The sequence below is a fragment of the Mustela erminea genome, chromosome 11 (genome assembly GCF_009829155.1).
Source record: "Mustela erminea isolate mMusErm1 chromosome 11, mMusErm1.Pri, whole genome shotgun sequence".
NCBI classification, from domain to species: Eukaryota; Metazoa; Chordata; class Mammalia; order Carnivora; family Mustelidae; genus Mustela; species Mustela erminea.
In genome coordinates, this window is record NC_045624.1 from 85,913,205 (window position 1) to 85,933,822 (window position 20,618).

Sequence of the window (20,618 nt, forward strand, 5' to 3'; positions counted from 1 at the left end):
TCATTTAATAAATATAACTCGGTCAAATTTATTGGGTTACTGATACGTTTAGATGGGTTCTTGACAAATTGTTTTCTGTTTTCTATTGACACTGTTTTTTACTCTTTCCTTTTGTTCTTTTCCCGCCATGTAGGAGACTCAGTCTTCCATGTCCTATGTGACCCTGATGTTTCAGAAGTTACATAGTCTGTTTCTGGCTAATCTATTATTTACATATTTACACTTAAAAGTTTTCTATTAACATTAAGAGTTAACCCAGAGCTGTATCCTCATTCTAAGTAAGATAGGAACTTTGGCAGTATTTCACTTCCTTACTCTTTCTTCTTTCCTTCTTGTCACTTTCCCTTTGTACTTCTCACTGAGGTCATCTGGGCTTTAATTGCAAATTTTTATTAAATTACTTTTTAAGAATCAATACTTATTTAGACTGAACTAGAGGCTTTTCTTTTCTTTGATCGCTACTCCTTCTTGAATCTATCGTATTTCTCTTAGATTAATTACCAGGAACATATTACCTCGCAATTCTTTCAGAGAGGGTTTGGGGGGTAGTAAATTTTTTGAACCTGGTGAGTCTGAAAAGGTTTGTTTTCGTTTTGTTTTTTCCCAATTGAAGTGTAATCGACATATGATATCCTATTAGTTTCAGATGTAGATCACAGCGATTTAATATTTTTATGTATTAAGAAAAGATCTCTGTAAGTCTAGTTACCATATGTCTCCATAAAAAGTTATTGTAATATTATTGACTATTTCCCTATGCTGTACATTACATCCAAAGGTAGAAAGAAAAGTTAACAATGAAATCCCACGTATATAATATCCAATTTCAGTAACTGTCAAGTTGTTTGGGTTCTTTTGATATTGAATTGTGTAAGTTCTTTATATATTTTGGATTTTAACCTCTTATTGGGTATGTAATTTGCAAATACCTTTGACCATTCAGTAGGCAGTCTTTTTGCTTTGCGGATGGCTTCCTTTGCGGTGCAAGAACTTTTAGTTTGATGTAACTTCATCTACTTTTCATAGATTTTGAAAAGTTGTATTTTGATTTTCGTTTGTTTCAAATATTTTTTTAAATTTTCTCTTTGATTCCATGTTTGTGTTTTTTTTTTCAGTTTTGTTCTTGTAGTTGACTTCTAGTTTCATATGTTATGGTTAAAATAGATGCTTGATATGATTTCAGTCTTCTTGAATTTACTGAGACTTGTTTTGTGGTCTAACATATGATCCATCCTGGTGAATGTCCCATGTACATCTGAAGAGTGTGTGTTCTGCAGTTTTTGGATGAAATGTTCTCTATATATCTATTCAGTCCATCTGGTCTAGTGTGTTGTTTAAGGTCAGTGTTTCCCTATTGATTTTCTGTCTGAATGATCTATCCATTGAGGTAAGTGGGGTATTAAAGTCTCATGCTATTATTGTATTGCTGTCAATCACTCCCTTTATGTCTGTTAATATTGCTTTATATACTTAGGTGTTGCCATGTTGGGTGCATAAATATTTACGAATGTTATATCCCCCCTGGGTTGACACTTTTGTCATAGAATCTTCTTTGTATTTTGTTATAATCAGTCTTAAAGTCTATTTTATCTGAAATGAGAATTGGTACTCCAGCTTTCTTTTCATTTCTATTTGCATGGACTACTTTTATCCATCACTTCACTTTCAGTCTGTCTGTGTCTCTGTATCTCAAGTGTCTCTTGCAGACAGAATATAAAAGGGTGTTATTTTTTTTCATCCTCTCAGCCACTGTGTGTCTTTTGATTGGAGCATTTAGTCCATTTACATTTAAAGTAATTATTGATAGGTATGTACTTATTGTCATTTTGTTATTTGGTCTCTGGCTATTTCTATAGTTCTTCTCTGTTCCTTTCTTCTTCAGTTGGTCTCTTTCTTTGTGGCTTCATGATTTTCTTTAGTGTTGTTTGGGTTCCATCCTTTTTATTTTTTGTGTTTCTATCATAGGTTTTGGGTTATGTACAGAAAACACGGTTACCATGAAGTTCTTGTATATGTATAGGAATAAAAAGGTTTTTGTTTTTTCCTAATTGTTGTATGATAATTGACTGGAGAAGAATTTTATGTTCCGAATAATTTTTTCAGAACTAGATAACTTCTTCATTTTTTTTTTTTAAACTTAATGCTTAGTGCTACCAAGAAAAGTACTATGAATCTCACCTAGAAGCTTTCAGGATTTCTTCTTTTATCAGTGTTCTGAAGTTTCTTCCTGATGTTCTGGGACTGGGTAAGTTCCCATTCATCTTGCTAAACACTTCATTCACAGGAACTATGTCTTTTTTTTTTTTTTTTCTTTTTTCAATCTTGGGAACTTTTCTTCAGCAATATCTTTGAATATTTCATTTCATATATTCTCTCTGACCTCTCTTTCTGGAATTCTGATTTTTCTAACATCAGAAGAGCCAATTTCCCCCACACTTTACAACTTTCTTTCTTATATCTAGTGATCCCAAGTTTTGGGTAGATTTCAAGACTCAAATTTCTAGCTCATTAATTTGTTCTTCAGCAGAGAAAAAAAAATAAGTTTGCTATAACAATTATATATTTTCATCTCACATTTCTATGCTTTCTCATAAAATGTCTTTTAATTTATCGAATGCAGTATGCACTCTCATCTGTCTGAGGATATGAATTATGCCTCTTATCAAATCTCCGTTTGTTTATCCTACTCTGTTTTCTCAGACCTTAGTTCTTTAGTTTGATGATTTTTAAAAGGAGTTGATTTTCCTCAGATTTGTTGATTCTAGATCATTTGCTTAAATTTGTATCTGTTATTATTTTTATAATTTTGGTATAAAAATGGCTACTGGGCAGGTGGGCCTTTATATGGAACTACCATGTTACCCCTTGAGATTTCCAGTTACCTGGATTGCCCTGTTTCTCCACTGCAAGTGTCCACATTCATTGCTTCTTCCTGGGAATAGAGGCCTCTACTTGGAAGTAGGTATACTGAGGGACTCTCCTCTTTGGCAGTCATTATCGCAAAACCTGAGCCCCATCCTTACTCCTGTGACCAGCATCTGAGGCCCGGGTCAGGGCTGAGCCATCTTTTCAGTGTCTTATTTCAACATCTGTTTGGGGCTATAGTTCCCTCCTTCCATCAGATCTTCTCTTCTTTTTTTGGGTACAACACTTTATAATTCCTGACCCAACTAGGGCACATTCACATTTTTTTGTTCGTTTTATAGCGTCATTATACATATGTTTGCTCATTTTCTCTAATTTCCAAGGATTTGGGGCAAGTGGTGAAGACTGAAGCATGCTGCGTCGATTCAGTATTCTAACATTCATTACATTTGTGGAGTTCCTCTTTAACGTGAAAAGTGACAACTGTAAAGGTAGTTGAATAGTAAAAACATACAATGTTTGCATTTGGGATGAAAAAGAAGTATACAAAATCTATATGATAGCAGTGTGTGTTTCTACAAAGCTCTTTCCCACCTAAAGGCAGTCTCTGCTAGGTGAGATATGGTGGTGGCTAATTAAATGAGGTATTTGTAAAGTTAAGCCGAAGCTTAGAAAGATTCACATAAATTATCAGTGTATCCATTAAAGTTTCTCTCTTGCTGAAGTAACAGATGTGTCTTATTGTTGTTTTTTTTTTTTTTTTTTCAGATGTGTCTTCTTAACGAAAAAGAGAAAAAACCTTTACGATCCCACTTAAAAAATAAACCTACCAACATTGGATTTAGGACAGTTTTATGATATAAGAGGCAAACAGCTCTTACATCCCTGTGATGTGAGATCAAATAGTTTGACTCAAATGGTAGGAAAAGAGGAACATTTGGGAAACCATATTCCCAAAATAGTGGCTTTCTTTTCTTTCTTAACATTCATATGAAGTGTTTTGAAATTATTAGAGAGAACTGCATATTCATTTTTCTCTTTCATAGTTCTTACAGGTGAAAAACATCATTAAAAGAAGTAAAAATATATACAGGTTAATAATTTAATTAAGTCATTAAAATTCTTTTTTTATTTTTAAAATAGTGACCTCAAGATTCACAGAGCTCCATCAAATCAACTGGCTGTTCTTGAGCACAGTTGGAATTTACTGTCTACATTTTCTATGTCAGCAGGTGAGCCAATAATGATTAATTATCAGGGTGGGTGATGATGACGGAGATGAAGAATGAGACAAATATTTAGTAAATCTGGCTGGTAAAACAAAACACATCAAGAATTTCACTACCAAATTCCTAATCTCTTTTTCTTTGCCGGCTCTTAACCTAGGTAAAACAAATTTCACATTAATTTGATTTTGTGGTGGGCTTTTGTTCCCCTCCAAAGTTATAAATAAAAATTATCATGACAACATTCTTCCCTGGACCAGTAAAGCAACGTTTGGGAGTGGGTGAAAGGGATGCAGAGAGGGGAGACACACACACACACACACACACACTCTCTCTCTCTCTCTCTCTCTCTCTCTCTCTCATGGACTAAACCAGCATTTTTATCATCACTGCAAACACTGAAAACACTAGATCTTCTCATTATCCTCCTACACATTTATGTTATAACAGCAAGTTGGATGACTGGGCAACCAGATGAGAGCACAAATGAGGTAAATCTGGGGGCTATGGCCTGATAACTTAGGGGAAAAGCTGCAAATAAACCTACAATGTAGTTGCTAGGATAATTTATTGCTTTTAGGACTGGGAGGAGTTAATTGTACAGCAATTAGAGCGCACAGGTGCTTTTGTCAAGCACATTAGTCTATGTTATTGGAGCAGAGATCTGCTGACAAGGCCATGGCCGGAAAGTATTAGCCTCTTAACTGTGACCAAAATCCTGATACATCCTCAGGACTGAGAAGGGGCCAAAGAGCATAATTGCAACCACCTGAGTCACTGAGTGGGTGGAACTTGTGCTGACGTTCCTCTGTGTCCGTCCTAACTTTAGTTCTTTTTTCAGGAATACTAACAGTTCCCTCTTTGTTTTGGGGGGTGTGTGTGAGTAATTTAGTTTACCACAAATTCTCTCATAACATTAGTGCTCTGTAAAAATGCCTCCTCTGTTAACAGAAATAACTTTTTTCAAGCTATATCTCTGGACTAGTACGCTAATTTTCTAAGATATGTTCAGTTTCTTCTAATATAAAATCAATTCCTTTCTAAGCTTAACTCGTGGTTTTCTGTTTGTTTATACTAAATCTTCACTAATGTTACTAGAAGATTGCTGGATGGACCATTAATCCATCCAAAAAAAGCTTTTCTTTGGTTCTTTTATAGACAAGCTTTGATGATACAAGCTGAAAAAAAAAGAAAAGAAAAAGAAAGCATTGTGCGACAGGGAATAGGTAGATATGAAAGCCATAATTAAAAATAAATTTTCTCTCTCCCCAAAAGAATAGGAATAGTAACATTGAAGTCTTTGAGAAAGGAGATGGATAGGCAGGGATTTAGGTGGGTAAGAGAGTTGTCCTCCTGGAGTTAAATTTGTGTTTTTCTCTCTGCTTTAGTGGGATGGGGGCTGGGTATCATGAAATCATCTGCATCCCCAGGGGATGTGGCTCTCACTGAAGAGGATAGCTCATTACTTCCACATGGATGGTATTAGCTTGGAGAGATGAAGGAGTGGAGGTCAACAGATCTCTTGTGCTGCCAGATTTGGGACTCTCTCATAGGCAGTCAGGCTCCATAACCAGGAAAGGGGTTTGAATTGGTCTTCTGTATCAGGAATCAGAAAGGGAGAACTGATCCACTGGTGAAGGTTATTTATCTCCACAAGGTAGGTAAAGAAGCCTTGCGTGCACTGTCAAAATTCTGGACCCCATCAAAGCCCACTGGTTTGTAAGGGGAGTGGAGTGAGTCCTGTGTAGTGTAGGGGTTATGAAGGAAAGCAGCCTAACTCTTGAGAAAATCCTGGAGATGGAACAGAGGAGCAGTAGTTGCTGGTCCCTCAAGGAGACACCCGGGCCACACTGGACATGGAACTGCCGAGGTGTTGGGAACTTCCAAGGAGAACTTTATGGACGACTGAAGGGCTTGAGCATCACTGCTAGGCTCTGAACGAATGAGGTCCCTCAGAGTGTCAGCCTTCTTCAGAGGTGTAACCTGGCCTGCCCCACAGGATGGACTTCCTTGAGACAGGGCTCTGTCAGCCACAACAGAAATCTAGCTTTCAACAAGTGAAACACCCTGATGTAGCAGCAAAAGGTCACAGCGGCAGCGGCAGTTCAGGCTGCTGGCCAGATCTCTGTCTATAAATCTCAGGCCCCAGGAAGATGACTGAAAGTCTCAATATAAGAGTAGTGGAAAGATTTTGTGTTCCATACACATTGAAAAAGAACTTTTCCCCAGTAAAACCTGAATCAACAAAGCTGAACTAAAAGTGCTTCAACTGTAGTTAAAAGGCACTTGCAATTATAAATTTTTTAATATACATTAAAGTAGTTGATTATTTTTTAAAAGATTTTATTTATTTATTTGACAGAGACAGACACAGAAAGAGAGGGAGCACAAGCAGGGGGACTGGGAGAGGGAAAGCAGACTCCCTGCTGAGTAGAGAGCCCCACGTGGGGCTCGATCCCAGGACCCTGGGATCATGACCTGAGCCAAAGACAGATGCACAATGACTGAGCCAGCCAGGTGCCCCAAAAGTAGCTGATTATTTAATAAAGAATGTTTAGGGCAAGTCTAACCATTTGTCCTGTCTATAAGAACAACTGGCTTTGGGGTACCTGGATGGCCCAGTCAGCTAAGCACCTGTCTCTTGATTTCGGCTCAGGTTGAGATCTCACGTTCAGGAGATGGAGCCCCATGTTGGGCTCTTCACTCAGCATGGAGTCTGCTTCAGATTCTCTCTCTCTCTCTCTGCCCCTCCTCCTCCTGCTTTCTCTCTCAAATAAATCAATGAATCTTCTAAAAGAACAATCAATATTGATTTAACTATGCTTTTGCTATTTAATAATATGCATTTAAAATACGTCCAGTGGATTAATATGAGTGCTATCCGCAGCATGGGATAGTAATTACTTACCCTGTAGGCTGGCTTTCAAATTCTTCTGACCACTGCTCTTGAATATCCTCTGTAGAAAGATCTATATCCCGGGTGGTGGCAAAATTGAACTCACTGCCTTCATTTCCATGGAAATAAATGGAGTTCCCATCTGATTGACAGCTATGCTGTAGATGAAAAGAGAGCATGGGGTGGCTGTTGAACTGGTTTTGTAGCTGTGTCTGTCTTACTCATGTATAATTAGAGTTTTTAGAAAAGTCAACGATATTATTCCCTTTATGATGGGTAGTCAGATCAGAAGAGCTTGTTACTTCTCTTTGTGTCTTGTTTAATTCAATTACAGTTTCTTTCAAACTTATTAAGTTATCCCCAAAAAAGGAATCAAGAGGCCATCTGAGCTTTGGCACTTCAGCCTTTGGTGTGAAACAAGAATATTTTAATTGGAATAACTTCCCATCTTCACCCAGTCCTTGTCGGGAATTAAGTGTGATAATGACTTGTCATATATTTTCAATACTGTGCTTATGGGGCTAAATCTCACTGACCTTTTCAATATTCTATGTATTTCTGGTTTGCCATTCAAACCTTTCACAATTTGTCTGTAAGTGGGATAGGAGTCGAAGAGCCAGCTAATCAAAACATGGAATATAGAAAAGGTCAAAGTAATCCCTGATATGATCGTATATTCTCAGCTACCTTCGGAATAGAAGTTTCTGGCAAGACCTCAGGAGTGCGTGATGCGCCCAGTGAAGAGCTGGGAAATTACAATCTTTGTTATTCTCCTCAAAAGCACAAGGTTTACAAAGAATAGAGAAAAAGAGTTTCTTGTAATGCTTTTTTTTAACCTCTATTTTGTCAGCTTAAAGTCAGAAAAAAGTTCAAACTTTGGAGCTGAGTAAAGTGAATATTTGCTTTTTTGAAAACATATTTTTGGTAGTAAGTCATATATACAGAAATACTAATAAAACAAATAACAAATATCCTTTCAGTTTTATATATTCTTAATATGAAATAGAAATGAAGAAAAATAATTGGACAGAAAATATCACACCCAGTGACTATAAGTTCTGTAGCGCTGGGGTCGTGTCCATTTTGTTCCTGCTGTGTATACAATCTTTGGCTTATAGTAGAAATTTAAAAAACAATTTGTTGAGTAATTCAATAGTGAATGAATGAATGAATGAGTGAATTAGATGGCTCTACCTTTTCAAGTAATCAATTTTTCTTTTACAGAGAACTTATTATGTAGAAGGCATTTAGGAAGGTAGTGGGGGGAAGGGTTCATAACAAAGTACAACAATACATAATCTTTCCTCTCAAAAGAATCGCAGTCTCATTGAGAGATATCAAAGATAGGTCACAACACTAGGCAACAGACAGTAAGTGCTAATAAGTGAGAAAAGGTAAGAATCACTGTCTAGGGCTGGTCAGTGTATACGTTTCATGGGCAAATAGGTCTTTAACATGTTTTAAAGGATGGATAAAGATCCAAGTTGAATGACAAATATGAATGAACAACAAAGATAATCAGTAGGCATGATTTTGAGAATTTGACTGGAGGCTGACAATAAAAAAATCTTTAGTAATCTTAGGGATCTCTACAATATCCTGTTAGCAGTGGTGTCCTAAAACAAGGGAGTGATGTATGCAAAGAAATGTTTTATGACAATTAAATTGGTTAAGGCTGATAAAATCAGTTGAAGGAGGTAACAGAATACCATTTTGAAACAGCAAATATTGCTTCTAGAAGCTTCCAAAAGTTCAAGAGTCAGAGCATATGATCTTGGAATCATTTCACAGCGCTAACACATAAGACACACCAACAGAGCCCGTCATCATCTTAGATAATATTGTAGCACGAAGCATGCATCACCTGCCCAAGAATCTTCTTCACACCACAGTGAATACAGATTATTCAAAGAAACTAAACTGAACTCATTTTATGTGATCCTAAACCCACAGAAAAAGATCAAAACTAGGGCTCCGTTTTTTTGACTGTAGAAACTGTCAAAAGGTGACAAACCCAAGGGTCCACTGCTATTATCCTGTAAAGACTACATATGCTAACAAAATAACAAGGATTACTTTCCTAATAAGCCCACCAAACTCTAAGTAATTTTTTTTTTTTTTTACAATTATCTTTGCATTCAGGAATCCTGATCAACTATAGCCTATGTGTATCTGGGATTATATAAGAACACTGATATCAGTGTAGATGACACATTTAGTCATTGTCTAAGGAAAAGCCATACATGAAATATCTTTTTGTGTGAAAACAGAACAATTTAATTACAATTTAAAAGGGCATATTTACATAATAAAAAGAGTGACTCACTTAACTTGGTCATTTCTGGCTAAACACCAACTTAATTATTTCGATTTTGGTTTCATTTGCCTCAGGATTGTTTGTTAATATTTTAAGACTGTGTTATAAATGAGTGTTTTGCCACTCTCCAAATTTTATATTATTAAGATATTTGATATATATTTTTATTTAGTTGAGATGGAAGATTTATGTTAAAAAAGCCATTATACAACTAGATACTGTTTAACTGAATATTGTTAAACTGATTTCCAAAAATTAAAATCAGTTGGTGTTTTAGACAAATAGAAAAAATTTTTAAAAGATTTTATTTATTTATTTGACAGACAGAGGTCACAAGTAGGCAGAGAAGCAGGCAGAGAGAGAGAGGAGGAAGCAGGTTCCCCGCCGAGCAGAGAGCCCAATGTGGGGCTCAATCTCAGGACCCTGGGATCATGACCTGAGCCAAAGGCAGAGGCTTTAACCCACTGAGCCACCCAGGCACCCCAAAACAGAAATAATTTTAAAGGATCTTTTTGTTATGTTGCTATTACCAAATACATTTGGTAGCTGAATAGATCACTTGTAATTGTATAATTATTGAAAATTATCTACCAAATATACATTTTTGACACTATGACTATAGAGGGCTAGCATATGAAACAAGTAATATTTACCATATCAAGGGTAAATAAAGCAATCTGAAAAACTATTACCACTCAACTGAATGTCATCCAATTTTCACGCTAACATAATAGGATCTAAAAACTAGTAGGATCTATCTTTGGTAAGTTTCCCTGAAAGACATAATGATATTGTTTGGGGCATAGTTTAATTATTTCTATAGGGAAGGAGTTGTTCTTTACCAGTTTGTAGTGAAAGAAGAATAATGCCAAATCTAAATTCAAACAGAGGGGGCAGTGGTTTAGAACCATCAGTGCTGGTCTTTCCCCAGCAAATATCCGAATCCTGTCTGTCGGGCTGAAGGGAAGATTCGCAGTTGGCTCTCTTCTCCCTTCCCAAATAAGCCCAAAGTCTGGGTGTGGAGGGGAAGAAGTACTGCTCTTGGAAGGTTTTCTTCTTCATAGTCTTAATGCTGCAATGCAGTACCAAAAAAAGGTTGTGACATATGCAAAGTCAGCAGCCACAGCTGAGCGGGAGGCAGCTTGACCTCCCCTCTCTCTGAGCGAGATGAGGCTGCCATTTTCTGGGCAGCGGGGTGGCGGGACCCACAGAACACTCACAGCAATGGATGGCTGCCTGACTCCCCGCCATGCTAACAGATCGGGAGACAACTTCTGACTCTGCCATTCCGAGTAGAGCCCAATGTTTTCAAGGTGTGGAGTCGGTAATATGAACCAGCAGGGTCATATTGGGATGATAGAGCAGGGATAGTGTGTGGGAAACTGGTGTATTCCTGAGTCATCTGAGCAAGAACAGGCCTCCTGAGAGGCTGACTGTATATAGGCCTTGTATTTAAGAATCCTGGGAAAGTGGGGCGCCTGGGTGGCTCAGTGGGTTAAGCCTCTGCCTTCGGCTCAGGTCATGATCTCAGGGTCCTGGGATCGAGCCCCGCATCGGGCTCTCTGCTCAGCAGGGAGCCTGCTTCCCTTCCTCTCTCTCTGCCTGCCTCTCTGCCTACTTGTGATCTTTGTCAAATAAATAAATAAAATCTTTAAAAAAAAAAAAAAGAATCCTGGGAAAGGGGGTGCCTGGGTGTCTCAGAGGGTTAAGCCTCTGCCTTCAGCTCAGGTCGTGATCTCAGGGTCCTGGGATCGAGCCCTGCATCAGGCTCTCTGCTCAGCTGAGAGCCTGCTTCTCCCTCTCTTGCTGCCAGCCTCTCTGCCTACTTGTGATCTCTCTCTGTGTCAAATAAATAAATAAAATCTTGAAAAAAGAAAAAAAAGGAATCCAGGGAAAGGTAGGGGGACCGTTGAGGGCTCGCATTCTGAGGATCTCTAAATCAATCACAAGGCAAGTTAGAATTCCCTGTGAATTCTATATTACGATTTGTCACAGGGGTTCAAAACCTTAGGATGGGCCTGGTTTCTCAGATGCTCTCTGAACTCAGAACTTCTTCTTTTTTTTTTTTTAATTAAAAATAATTTATTTATTTGACAGAAAGACAGAGAGCACAAGTAGGCAGAGCGGCAGCATGGGGGAGAGGGAGAAGCAGACTCCCCACCGAGCAGGGAGTCTGATGTGGGGCTCGATCCCAGCACTCAGGGATCATGACCTGATGAAGGCAGAGGCTTCACTGACTGAGGCACCCAGGTGCCCCCAACTCAGAACTTCTGCCTGAATGCATTTGGACTGAGATAGAATTGGCTTGTTTGATAGTACATTTCTGCCTCTGGATGGGAACCCGTACCCTGAAAAATCGACCTCCATTTCTGCCTCTGGATGGGAACCTGTGCCCTGAAAAATCGACCTCCATTAATTTAATTCAGCACTTACGTGAATTGAGGAGATGAAGGCTGGAAAAGAACAAAATCCTAGAAACCAAAACCAATCAAGATGACAAGAAATGAAGACTCAGTTGTTTTCCATCCTCAAGGAGTCTGAGGATTGGAATCAGAAGCCTGTTTTCAATGTGTTTGCTCTACTTAATAGCTACATGCTTTTGCACAGGTCAGTTAACCCTTGTAGGCCTCAGTTTCTCAGGCTATGGAATGACGTCAATAATATCTGTTCCCTGGGGTGCTGTTAGAAGCACAAGTAGTATGACCTGTGGAGGTGTGTTTCTGAAATGTCTGTGTGCTATACAATAATCTTTTTTTTTTTCTGGATAGTTTTTCCAAAAATAAGCAGTTATAGTCCATACTCTTAGCAGTAGGGGAAAGAGAGATGGAAACATATGTAAACCCATTTTTAATTGTGTTTCTCGTTAAAATAGTCATTCAAGTGCTTCAGGTCAACTTCAGACCTTTAGTAAAATGTAAAAGAATATGTCCCACGATAGCCATATGGTAAAAATATTGCAAACATTCATTTACATTTGGGGCAGATAGAAGCATCAATTAGAACTTTAAAGGCCCTCCAAATTTTGGCAGATTACCAAAAATCTTCTGAGGACAGGAAAACTTAATAATGGAAGATGTCGTTGCCACTTTTTTTTTTTTTTTTTAACAGATGAACTTGCATTGTGTAGTATCAGTATACTATGTTAAAATCCAAGAGAAATGTGCACTGAGAGTATGAGAAGAATTTCAGAAAACTGCTCTCAGTGATTTTAATACCCAGCTGTTTTTGTTTAGCATCTATTCAAACTCATGTCATTTCTACGTAATAACAATTAAAATCTAAACAAATTTGTAAGACAGTTATATGTCTAACTTTGTGAGATACATGAGCTCTTGATATGATAAAAATAGGAATATTTTGGAATTCAGGAGTATTTTGAGCATACTAAGAATCCATCAAGGCTTTTTTTTTTTTTTTTTTTTTTTGAGCAAATGATCATAAAATTTGATTTCCTGAGTTACAGCTTTTGACTGACTCATGGTGAATACATATCAGGTAAGTAAACATGTATTTGGGGCAAAATAATGGTATAAATTCTGAAGATGGCCTGAAGCATTTCACTATTTTAGCACTGATCAATGACATCAATGACATATACTTTATAGTTCCAGGCACCAGAGTTCGCCAATTTTCAAAAATCCCTTAAATATAGTCCTTATTTGTTCCTATTTGTCAATCGAAAATATTTTCCTACTTTGCAGCTCAACGGGTTTCCTCTACTTGAAAAGCAGAACACAGTGTAGCTAAGTGACAAGAATTTGCCATTCAGAAAACCATCAACAGGAAACATCAGTGCAAATTCCTCAATATAACAAGTCCTTGGCCACAATTCAGGATAGCATTTTTCTAAGATTGCTCCCTTTATCCTCTGCAAATGTTAATGACTTCACCTCTGTACTTGTAAAAGTACTCACGATTGCCCCCACCATAGTTTAATTAGGCTTTCATCAAAGACGAACACTGAGGCACCTCTTAATATTATCTCCCTGGGGTCTAATGGCCCTGATGCTTCTTTCAGGCATCTGTAGCCTTACAATTTATTTTTTTGACGCTATCCTTTTTGTTGGAATGAGTATATTGGGCATTTGGGCAATGCCAGCTTGCAGAGAGCTGGTGGCAGATGGAATGAAATCTGCCTAGTATGCCTTCCCCTCCACATGAGCAGAGAGCCATCCATTTCCTCCATTAAGGAGTTGTCACTCAGCCCACCCAGCTGGAAGACCATTTTTGATAGCCAAGCTGGCTGGTGGCAGACAATTCAGATACAAAGTGCACTTTAAAAGGAAGCTAAAACATCATTTGTAGGAAAATTGAAAATGCATGGCCTCCACCACAGCCAATGTTTTAATGACTGTAATATTTTAAGTGATTATTTTTGCCACTTCAGATTGCTCCTTAGAGAGGAGAGCTTTTTTAATTAAAATCTAGGCAAGGCAAATAGATGAGATATGAGGAGCAGAGGAAAGAGAAATAAGATGAATAAAATTAATTAAAATGGCATTGTTGGCAGAGTCATAAATTAGCCAATATCTGGATGAAAATAAAATAAGTTGGTAGAGGAGCTTCTGGATTACACTGGGATGTGTGATTGAGTGACTGGAAATTGACTGACTTATAGCCTACATACTGCTGTGTTTCCTAAGCCTTTCTCTAAGCTAGAGCTATCATCATATAGAAATACGTATTTCCTACATCCCGGGTCAATGGTCTTTAAAGAATCAGCCTTTCATGCTATATTTAAAAAAAAAAAAATCAAAATAGGAAGAGAATGATTTCTCTCATGAGGAAAAATGAATTTCTGCCATTTTCCACACATTCAATTTCTAGGCAATTTAATGCCAGTTAAAAAACGGAAAACTTGGCTATGAACACAGTCCAGGTGCAGGAGGGCTGAAGTGCATTTTCTCTAGTCAACACAATAGACTCAGCCATGGTGAGTGAATTTTAGGGAGCTTAAAGAATAGATTTTCTCATTATTTTCTGGATTCATTAAGCATTTGCATTTGAACCACTTTGTACCAAGATTCATAAAGTTTCGATTTATGGTATATTTTGTGACAAGTGTATAATTACTTGGCAACAGTTATGACAACTCCAAAGTGGCAACAGTGACAAATTTGAATTGGAGTAATGAGAGTAAGAATAACAATGTAAAATTCCATAGGGCTGTTGTTAACCTTGTCTTTGGAGATCAACTTGACTTTCACAGGGTCTGAGGTTTTTGGACTTGCCTTCTCAAATTAAGGCTGAGGATGCAGGTACGATGTGGGAGGCTACAAGAGACTGAGGAATGAAAGGGCTGGCTTTCTAGTAAAACACATGTCAAAACTGTTTGATCTTGGAGAAGCCATTGGCCTCTCTGAGCCTCTGTCTTTTCATCTGTGAAATGGGAGTAATTGTGAGGATTAGATGAGATACTGTTGGTGACATGCCTCCTAAAGACTGGGGTATCTCAAGAAATCAATAAATGTTCATTGCCTCCATCTTCATTCATTCGCTTAACAAACTTTACTTCATTCATTTGCTTAACAAACCTTCCTCAGTGAGTGTCACTAGGCAGGTTACCGTACTATGTCCTGTACTAGGCATAGAAATGATGAAAAATGTTCTGATGTTCATATAAAGTAAAATAAATCTCATGGAACATGGCACTAATTAGTGATTAAATGTGGCAGCTTCAGATCAAAACTAAACAAAAAAGGGTGCACCAGTCAGGGAGGTTCTGGGGGTTTGTTTGATGAGTTACTTCCAGTAGAATTTACCATAATTATTTGATTCCATGTTATTGCCATCCTTGTCATGGTGATTTGGCCCAATTCCATATTTCACTAATGTTATTCCCCATTAATTACTGTACAAATAGGCAGCATCGGAGGGAAATTGTGAAAAGCACACTACTTATGTTTAACCCTTCATCCCCAAAGTACTCTTATTAGCTTGACAAATTATATTCTGGCTCATTCTACGATATCATGCACTCACCTCTTGGGGGAAACATGACAATAAGAGCAATGCAATCCAAAGTGAAGAACATCCCAAGCAAAGGGAATTTAGGTAGACAGCATGCAATTAACCAGGCTGGAACCCGGCCAGAGAGATCATAGCTAACATTCCGATTCTTAATGGAAAAAGACATGGGAACATGGACTAGCCACAAGTCTTACTGAGTTCAGGTTTATCCTCATTAGAAAGCCGGGACTCAAATCCCTCAAGTTACACACCAGATAGTTTCCAGTACAGCGATTTGCAAAGCACGTTTCTGGAAAGCATATTTGATTTCCTCCTGTTTGTCCTGATACTGTGAAAAATATCATAAAATCATTGACTGGATCGTCTGGGGTGCTTGATTTCTGGAAGACAAGTTGGGCATTATAGTAGGCAGGTCCTGATCTGCTAGGGGATTACATCCCCCAAAAGGCACGTTTAAAAGTGAGCTCTGCTTTGAGTGTGATCTCCCCTTTCACCATTCATCTTGGGTTTTCCTCACTAGCCTCAACCTGCATGAAGACTTCGGATTTTCAGACAAATTAATTTACACGTTTTCTTAATTTGGACATAATCACCTTTTATTCTGCATTAATAGTTCCACAATTCATGACAAAAGTACTAGACAGGTGACAGCAGAATCCCAGAATGAAAGCTCCAATTCTTATTCAGGACTGGAGACATGCCTAGCGTCCACTGGGACAATGAATTTGGCAAATGCTTAATGTACAAGAGCTATAAGAAAATTAATAGACTCTCCTGTTCTGACTTAATGCTCCCCCTTAATGGGTTGTTGATTTACCTAATGGCTGTTGTCTTCATTAGAGCCTTTGGTGTTTGTTAAACAGGAAAATTGTCATTATTACTGTGTATTTATCAACAGTAAATGTAATAAAGAGGAAGCAGTAACAGAGAAAAGATTAACATATGACCCTTCTAAATTCTGTATACTTAGTTATTCCAAATCCCTGGACTATATTGGAAAAACTTAATAAATCACTTTTAAAAGAAATTTCTTTTAAATACATGTGATCAATCACAGCCTATGCTAAAGGACAAACCTTCCTCACAGAATCTGTGACGTCTAGCACTGATTTACTTCTCAACCCAAGTTGACATAAATGTGTAGAAGGAGTAATCTGGAATTCTTTGCTAGCTACGCAATGAACTCAGGTAATAAAGAGAGAAAGATTAGCAGGTGTAGGTCTAGCAATCAGAGTGGGAAGAGTTCTTAACAATAAAAAATATGCGGAACGGTACCTATCTCACAGTGATCTGCATTTAATCTGCGGGTCAATTCCAGAGTAGACAGAAGCCAGTGATTTATGCCTTTGCAAGCCGGATGTAACCAGGCTGGCTGAGCGGGTATAAACATTTATTAATGGTGACTGAGCAAAACACATGTGCACGCTCTCTCTCTCTCTCTCTCTCACACACACACACACACACACACACACACACATACCTAAGAGTCACGAATGATTCATGGTTTCAAAATACAAATTTGGCTGCCACCAAAGACGAGAGTAAACAAACAAAATGAAGCACGTGCTTGACCAAGAGTCGCCTCTGTGACATACTGATCCATTTGGAAACTCTGTTTTGTGGGTACTATGAAAAGGTGAGGAAAACAGAAAAAGAAAAACAACAAAACCCAAATACTTGTTCACAGCTCTTTTCTCATCATCCGCCCCTGGGTTCTCCTGTGAGTGCCTTACTGATCTTTGTGGCTTTTCTCTTTGACAGTGAGTTATGGACAGTACGCAGCTAGCTGAAGGAGCTCCAGGATGGCCCTCCACGAACTTACATTTAGTAGCTGTCTTTGACCTTGAAATGAAGGATGTTGTCAGATTGCAGGCTATATGTTTGAGGAGCTGGAAAGAGATAGCTTTGATGGAATTGTCCAGATGTTTCAAGAGTGACTCAGGAAAATGGAGCGCTAAGCCTCCAGTTATGGACACCCAGTGTTTACCAACTAGAGAAACAAAACTTGGATGATAGAGCCTTCCCCCTGGTGCTGGCGCGTACGAAGCCTTCATGAGATGCCATCACGACTATTCTTCCTATTGTCATTGTCACTACTGTTTATCACCATAGGGTCACTATTTTTATTATTGCTTAGCACCCACACTAGTGCAAGTATCATTCCTGGATATGAGACTCCTACCCAAGGTGAAATGGTGATCCTCAATACTCTAAGTCTTTTTTTTTTTTTTAAGATTTTATTTATTTATTTGACAAAGACACAGCAAGAGAGGGAATACAAGCAGGGGGGGTGGGGGAGGGAGAGGCAGGCTTTCTGCTGAGCAGAGAGCCTGATACAGGATTCGATCCCAGGACCCTGGGATCATGACCTGAGCCGAAGGCAGCCGCTTAATGACTGACCCACACATGCGCCCCTCGATACTCTAAGTCTTAACTGGAAAGGGCTAGAAAGTTGATTCATTTCCTATAAAGCTTGATGGCAAAACCAAGACCACTGTCACAGAGTTGGAGCACCAGAAGTTGCCCTAAGATGAACTGTTGCCTCACTTTAGGCAGGACAAATGTGCCTCCCACTTTCGAATGTGACACAAAGACCCGCAGCCACCTGACCGGGAGATGTGTGCCCACAGGCTGGGGGATGGCCGCTGTGGGCACCCTGAGCTCTTCTAGCAACTGCAGATGAACCGGCAGAGGACACTCCGTGTCTTTTGAATAGGAACAATGGACACAAATAATTCTTGATTCTTCTAGAAATCATATACAAAAGTTAAAAAGGGACGCGGTATTCTGGAAACAAAGCCAGAATCATCTTAACCAGTAATTAAGGCAGGTGATTCAATACTGAGTAGGCATCAGTTGCTTGCCTTGTGAGGCCACAATCTGCTTCCTTTGGGGTCTTGCTAATGAGAGTGGTGCTCTGGGAGGCTTTTCAACTTGAAGCACTGTATTTCTTGGCATTTAGAACCCCACCTACTTGGTCACGAACAAAGGGCTGCTTAGGGATTTGTGGGAAATAAATTACCATCATGATGGTAGTTAGAAGCATAAGAATGTGGTGTGCCTTTTCTTCCACATGGACAAGTTTTCTGGAAAAACATTGGAAGATGAGTCAGGCAAGGCCATGCACTTGTAAAAAGAACAGAGGAGAAACATAGGAAGAACAGATGAATCCCATAACCTCTTGAAGCTTACCAACCCCAAATCAAAAAGCACAACAAATGTAAGGCCAGATTCGATATTAAAAGCCAATACTGTTATACATCTATTTTATGTTAATTACCCAAGAGCCAACAGATGGTAATGGCCTTCTACCAACCCAGGGCAGATTTAAACCGGTGACCTATAATTGCAATTCTACAGATCACATAAACTCCTTAAGTTAATTACTCTATTTGGTCTTATATCATTCTGCCCTACTTGAGATAAACAAGAACAGGCTCAGATGAAATGAATTGAATATTCCCAAAATCTAAAGAAGACAAGGAGAAATATGCACTGGGAATGTGAATCATTTTCATCTTTCCTATCTGACCCGACACACTCAAACACTATTTTCAAGGTCATCAGCTAGGCAGTTTACATACTCCCTCCTTTCTATTCCCTTGTTTTATGAACAAGAGCATTTAAGAAAATCATTTGTTGTTAATAATAAAAACCATTACAATTCTGATTACATGAGTGGCATTGAAACTTAATTTCAGTGGAAACCACTTCTTATTTTGATTGCCCAAGGTTACATGTATGGGCAACACTGTGTCCGACCTAATCATTTTAATGCATTTGATTCTGACATTACTTCAATGATGTGTAAGAATGACATAATTTGGGACGCCTGGGTGGCTCAGTGGGTTAAAGCCTCTGCCTTCGGCTCGGGTCATGATCCCAGGGTCCTGGGATCCAGCCCTGCATCGGGCTCCCTGCTCAGCGGGGAGCCTGCTTCCCCCTCTCTCTCTACCTGCCTCTCTGCCTACCTGTGATCTCTGACCGCCAAATAAATAAATAAATCTTAAAAAAAAAAAAAAGGAATGACATAATTTGTGAGGTCTGTATTTTTTCTATCCCATTTCCCCCCACCTCATAATCTGAGTTGTTAGCTCAATCCTTCACCTTCCACACATTTTCCTCCATGTTCACTTCTTTTTGGAGCCTATTCTCAACATTTCAATAAAGAGGACACATACTTATTAAACTCTTTCTAGGTGCTGGGGCCTGTTGTAAGGGTTTTATATGTATTTTCTTATTTAATTATCACAGCTTGGGTGGATACTGTTATTATCCCCATTACAGATGAAGATACTGAGGACCCAAGAGATCTACTAAGTTGCCCCAAACCACGTGGCTAATAAAGGGTAAAGCCAAGATTTGAACTGATGTAGTTAAACCCATTTTCTTCAGAGTTTTACTGTCTTCAGTTTCATTCACAGTATTTTCAGCTCCCTTCAAGTCATCATGGAATATGAAATGCATCTTCCTCTGTCATAAACTAGATCCTCTGGTTATTTTTTCCACTTTTTCATTCATTCCGTTAGCACCTAACAAAAATCCATCACATCCCAACACTGGAGATTCAAAGAGCTGACATAGTGTCCGAGCTTAAGAAGATGAACTTCTGACCAGGGAGAGGGACATGTAAATGGAAAGCAAGGTTGTAAGTGCTCTCATAGAGGGATATGTCCCGGTAAGAGAATACACGAACTACTCCACATTCTAAGGTGAGAGTGGGACAGAGAGTGAAAGAGGTAAAAAAGGGCTTAGTTACTCAGTCACACTGCTGGGATACAAACTCAAAGCTGGTGTGAGTGGGAAGCTGGGCAGCAGAGAAATGATTTCTTTAGAGAAGGCTGGTGGTGAACTATGCGTCCCACCCGTGACCGCAGCAGGGGAGGAAGGTCCTCTTCTCTCCTCAAGCCTGGAGCACTGGAATTCAAGGACAGCACTTGGATGATATGCTGAATGTGCTTGGACTTGTGCCTGGACCTGCCTGGAGGACAGCTACATAAGAATAGGGCTGTGCTTAGAAGTAACTACTTTTCCCCCAATCATGGACGCAAGGTGAATGTTTACTAGAGAGTATGCTTGGGTGCATGGACACAAGAAACAGCCTACTTTGCCTACGATCCTACCCCAAATGCCTCCCCGGAGGGGCAAGAAGCCCTCAGTGGAAATAGGTTATAATCACTAACCCGAGACCCCATGGCTGGAAGAGGAAGCAGTCATGAGAGATGCATCAAAGAACAGCAGGTGAGAGATCCCAAGCATTAGTGAGGAGCCGGGAGAGCTCCAAAGAGCCCAAAGGTAGACTGAAGAGAGAGTCACAACTGTGATGGCTTGCCAGGCCAACGCA

At 39.0% G+C, this 20,618-nt stretch overlaps 1 protein-coding gene across 3 annotated transcripts in view; it reads right to left on the bottom strand.

The window, feature by feature from the left end:
- RELN (reelin) overlaps nt 1-20,618 on the bottom strand; it is a 497,367-nt gene that overhangs the window by 186,514 nt on the left and 290,235 nt on the right. For all 3 annotated transcript variants that reach the window (XM_032304615.1, XM_032304614.1, XM_032304616.1), the window contains exon 11: nt 7,000-7,145. In XM_032304615.1, the coding sequence (XP_032160506.1) occupies nt 7,000-7,145 (146 nt within the window). The remainder of the gene's footprint in view (nt 1-6,999; nt 7,146-20,618) is intronic.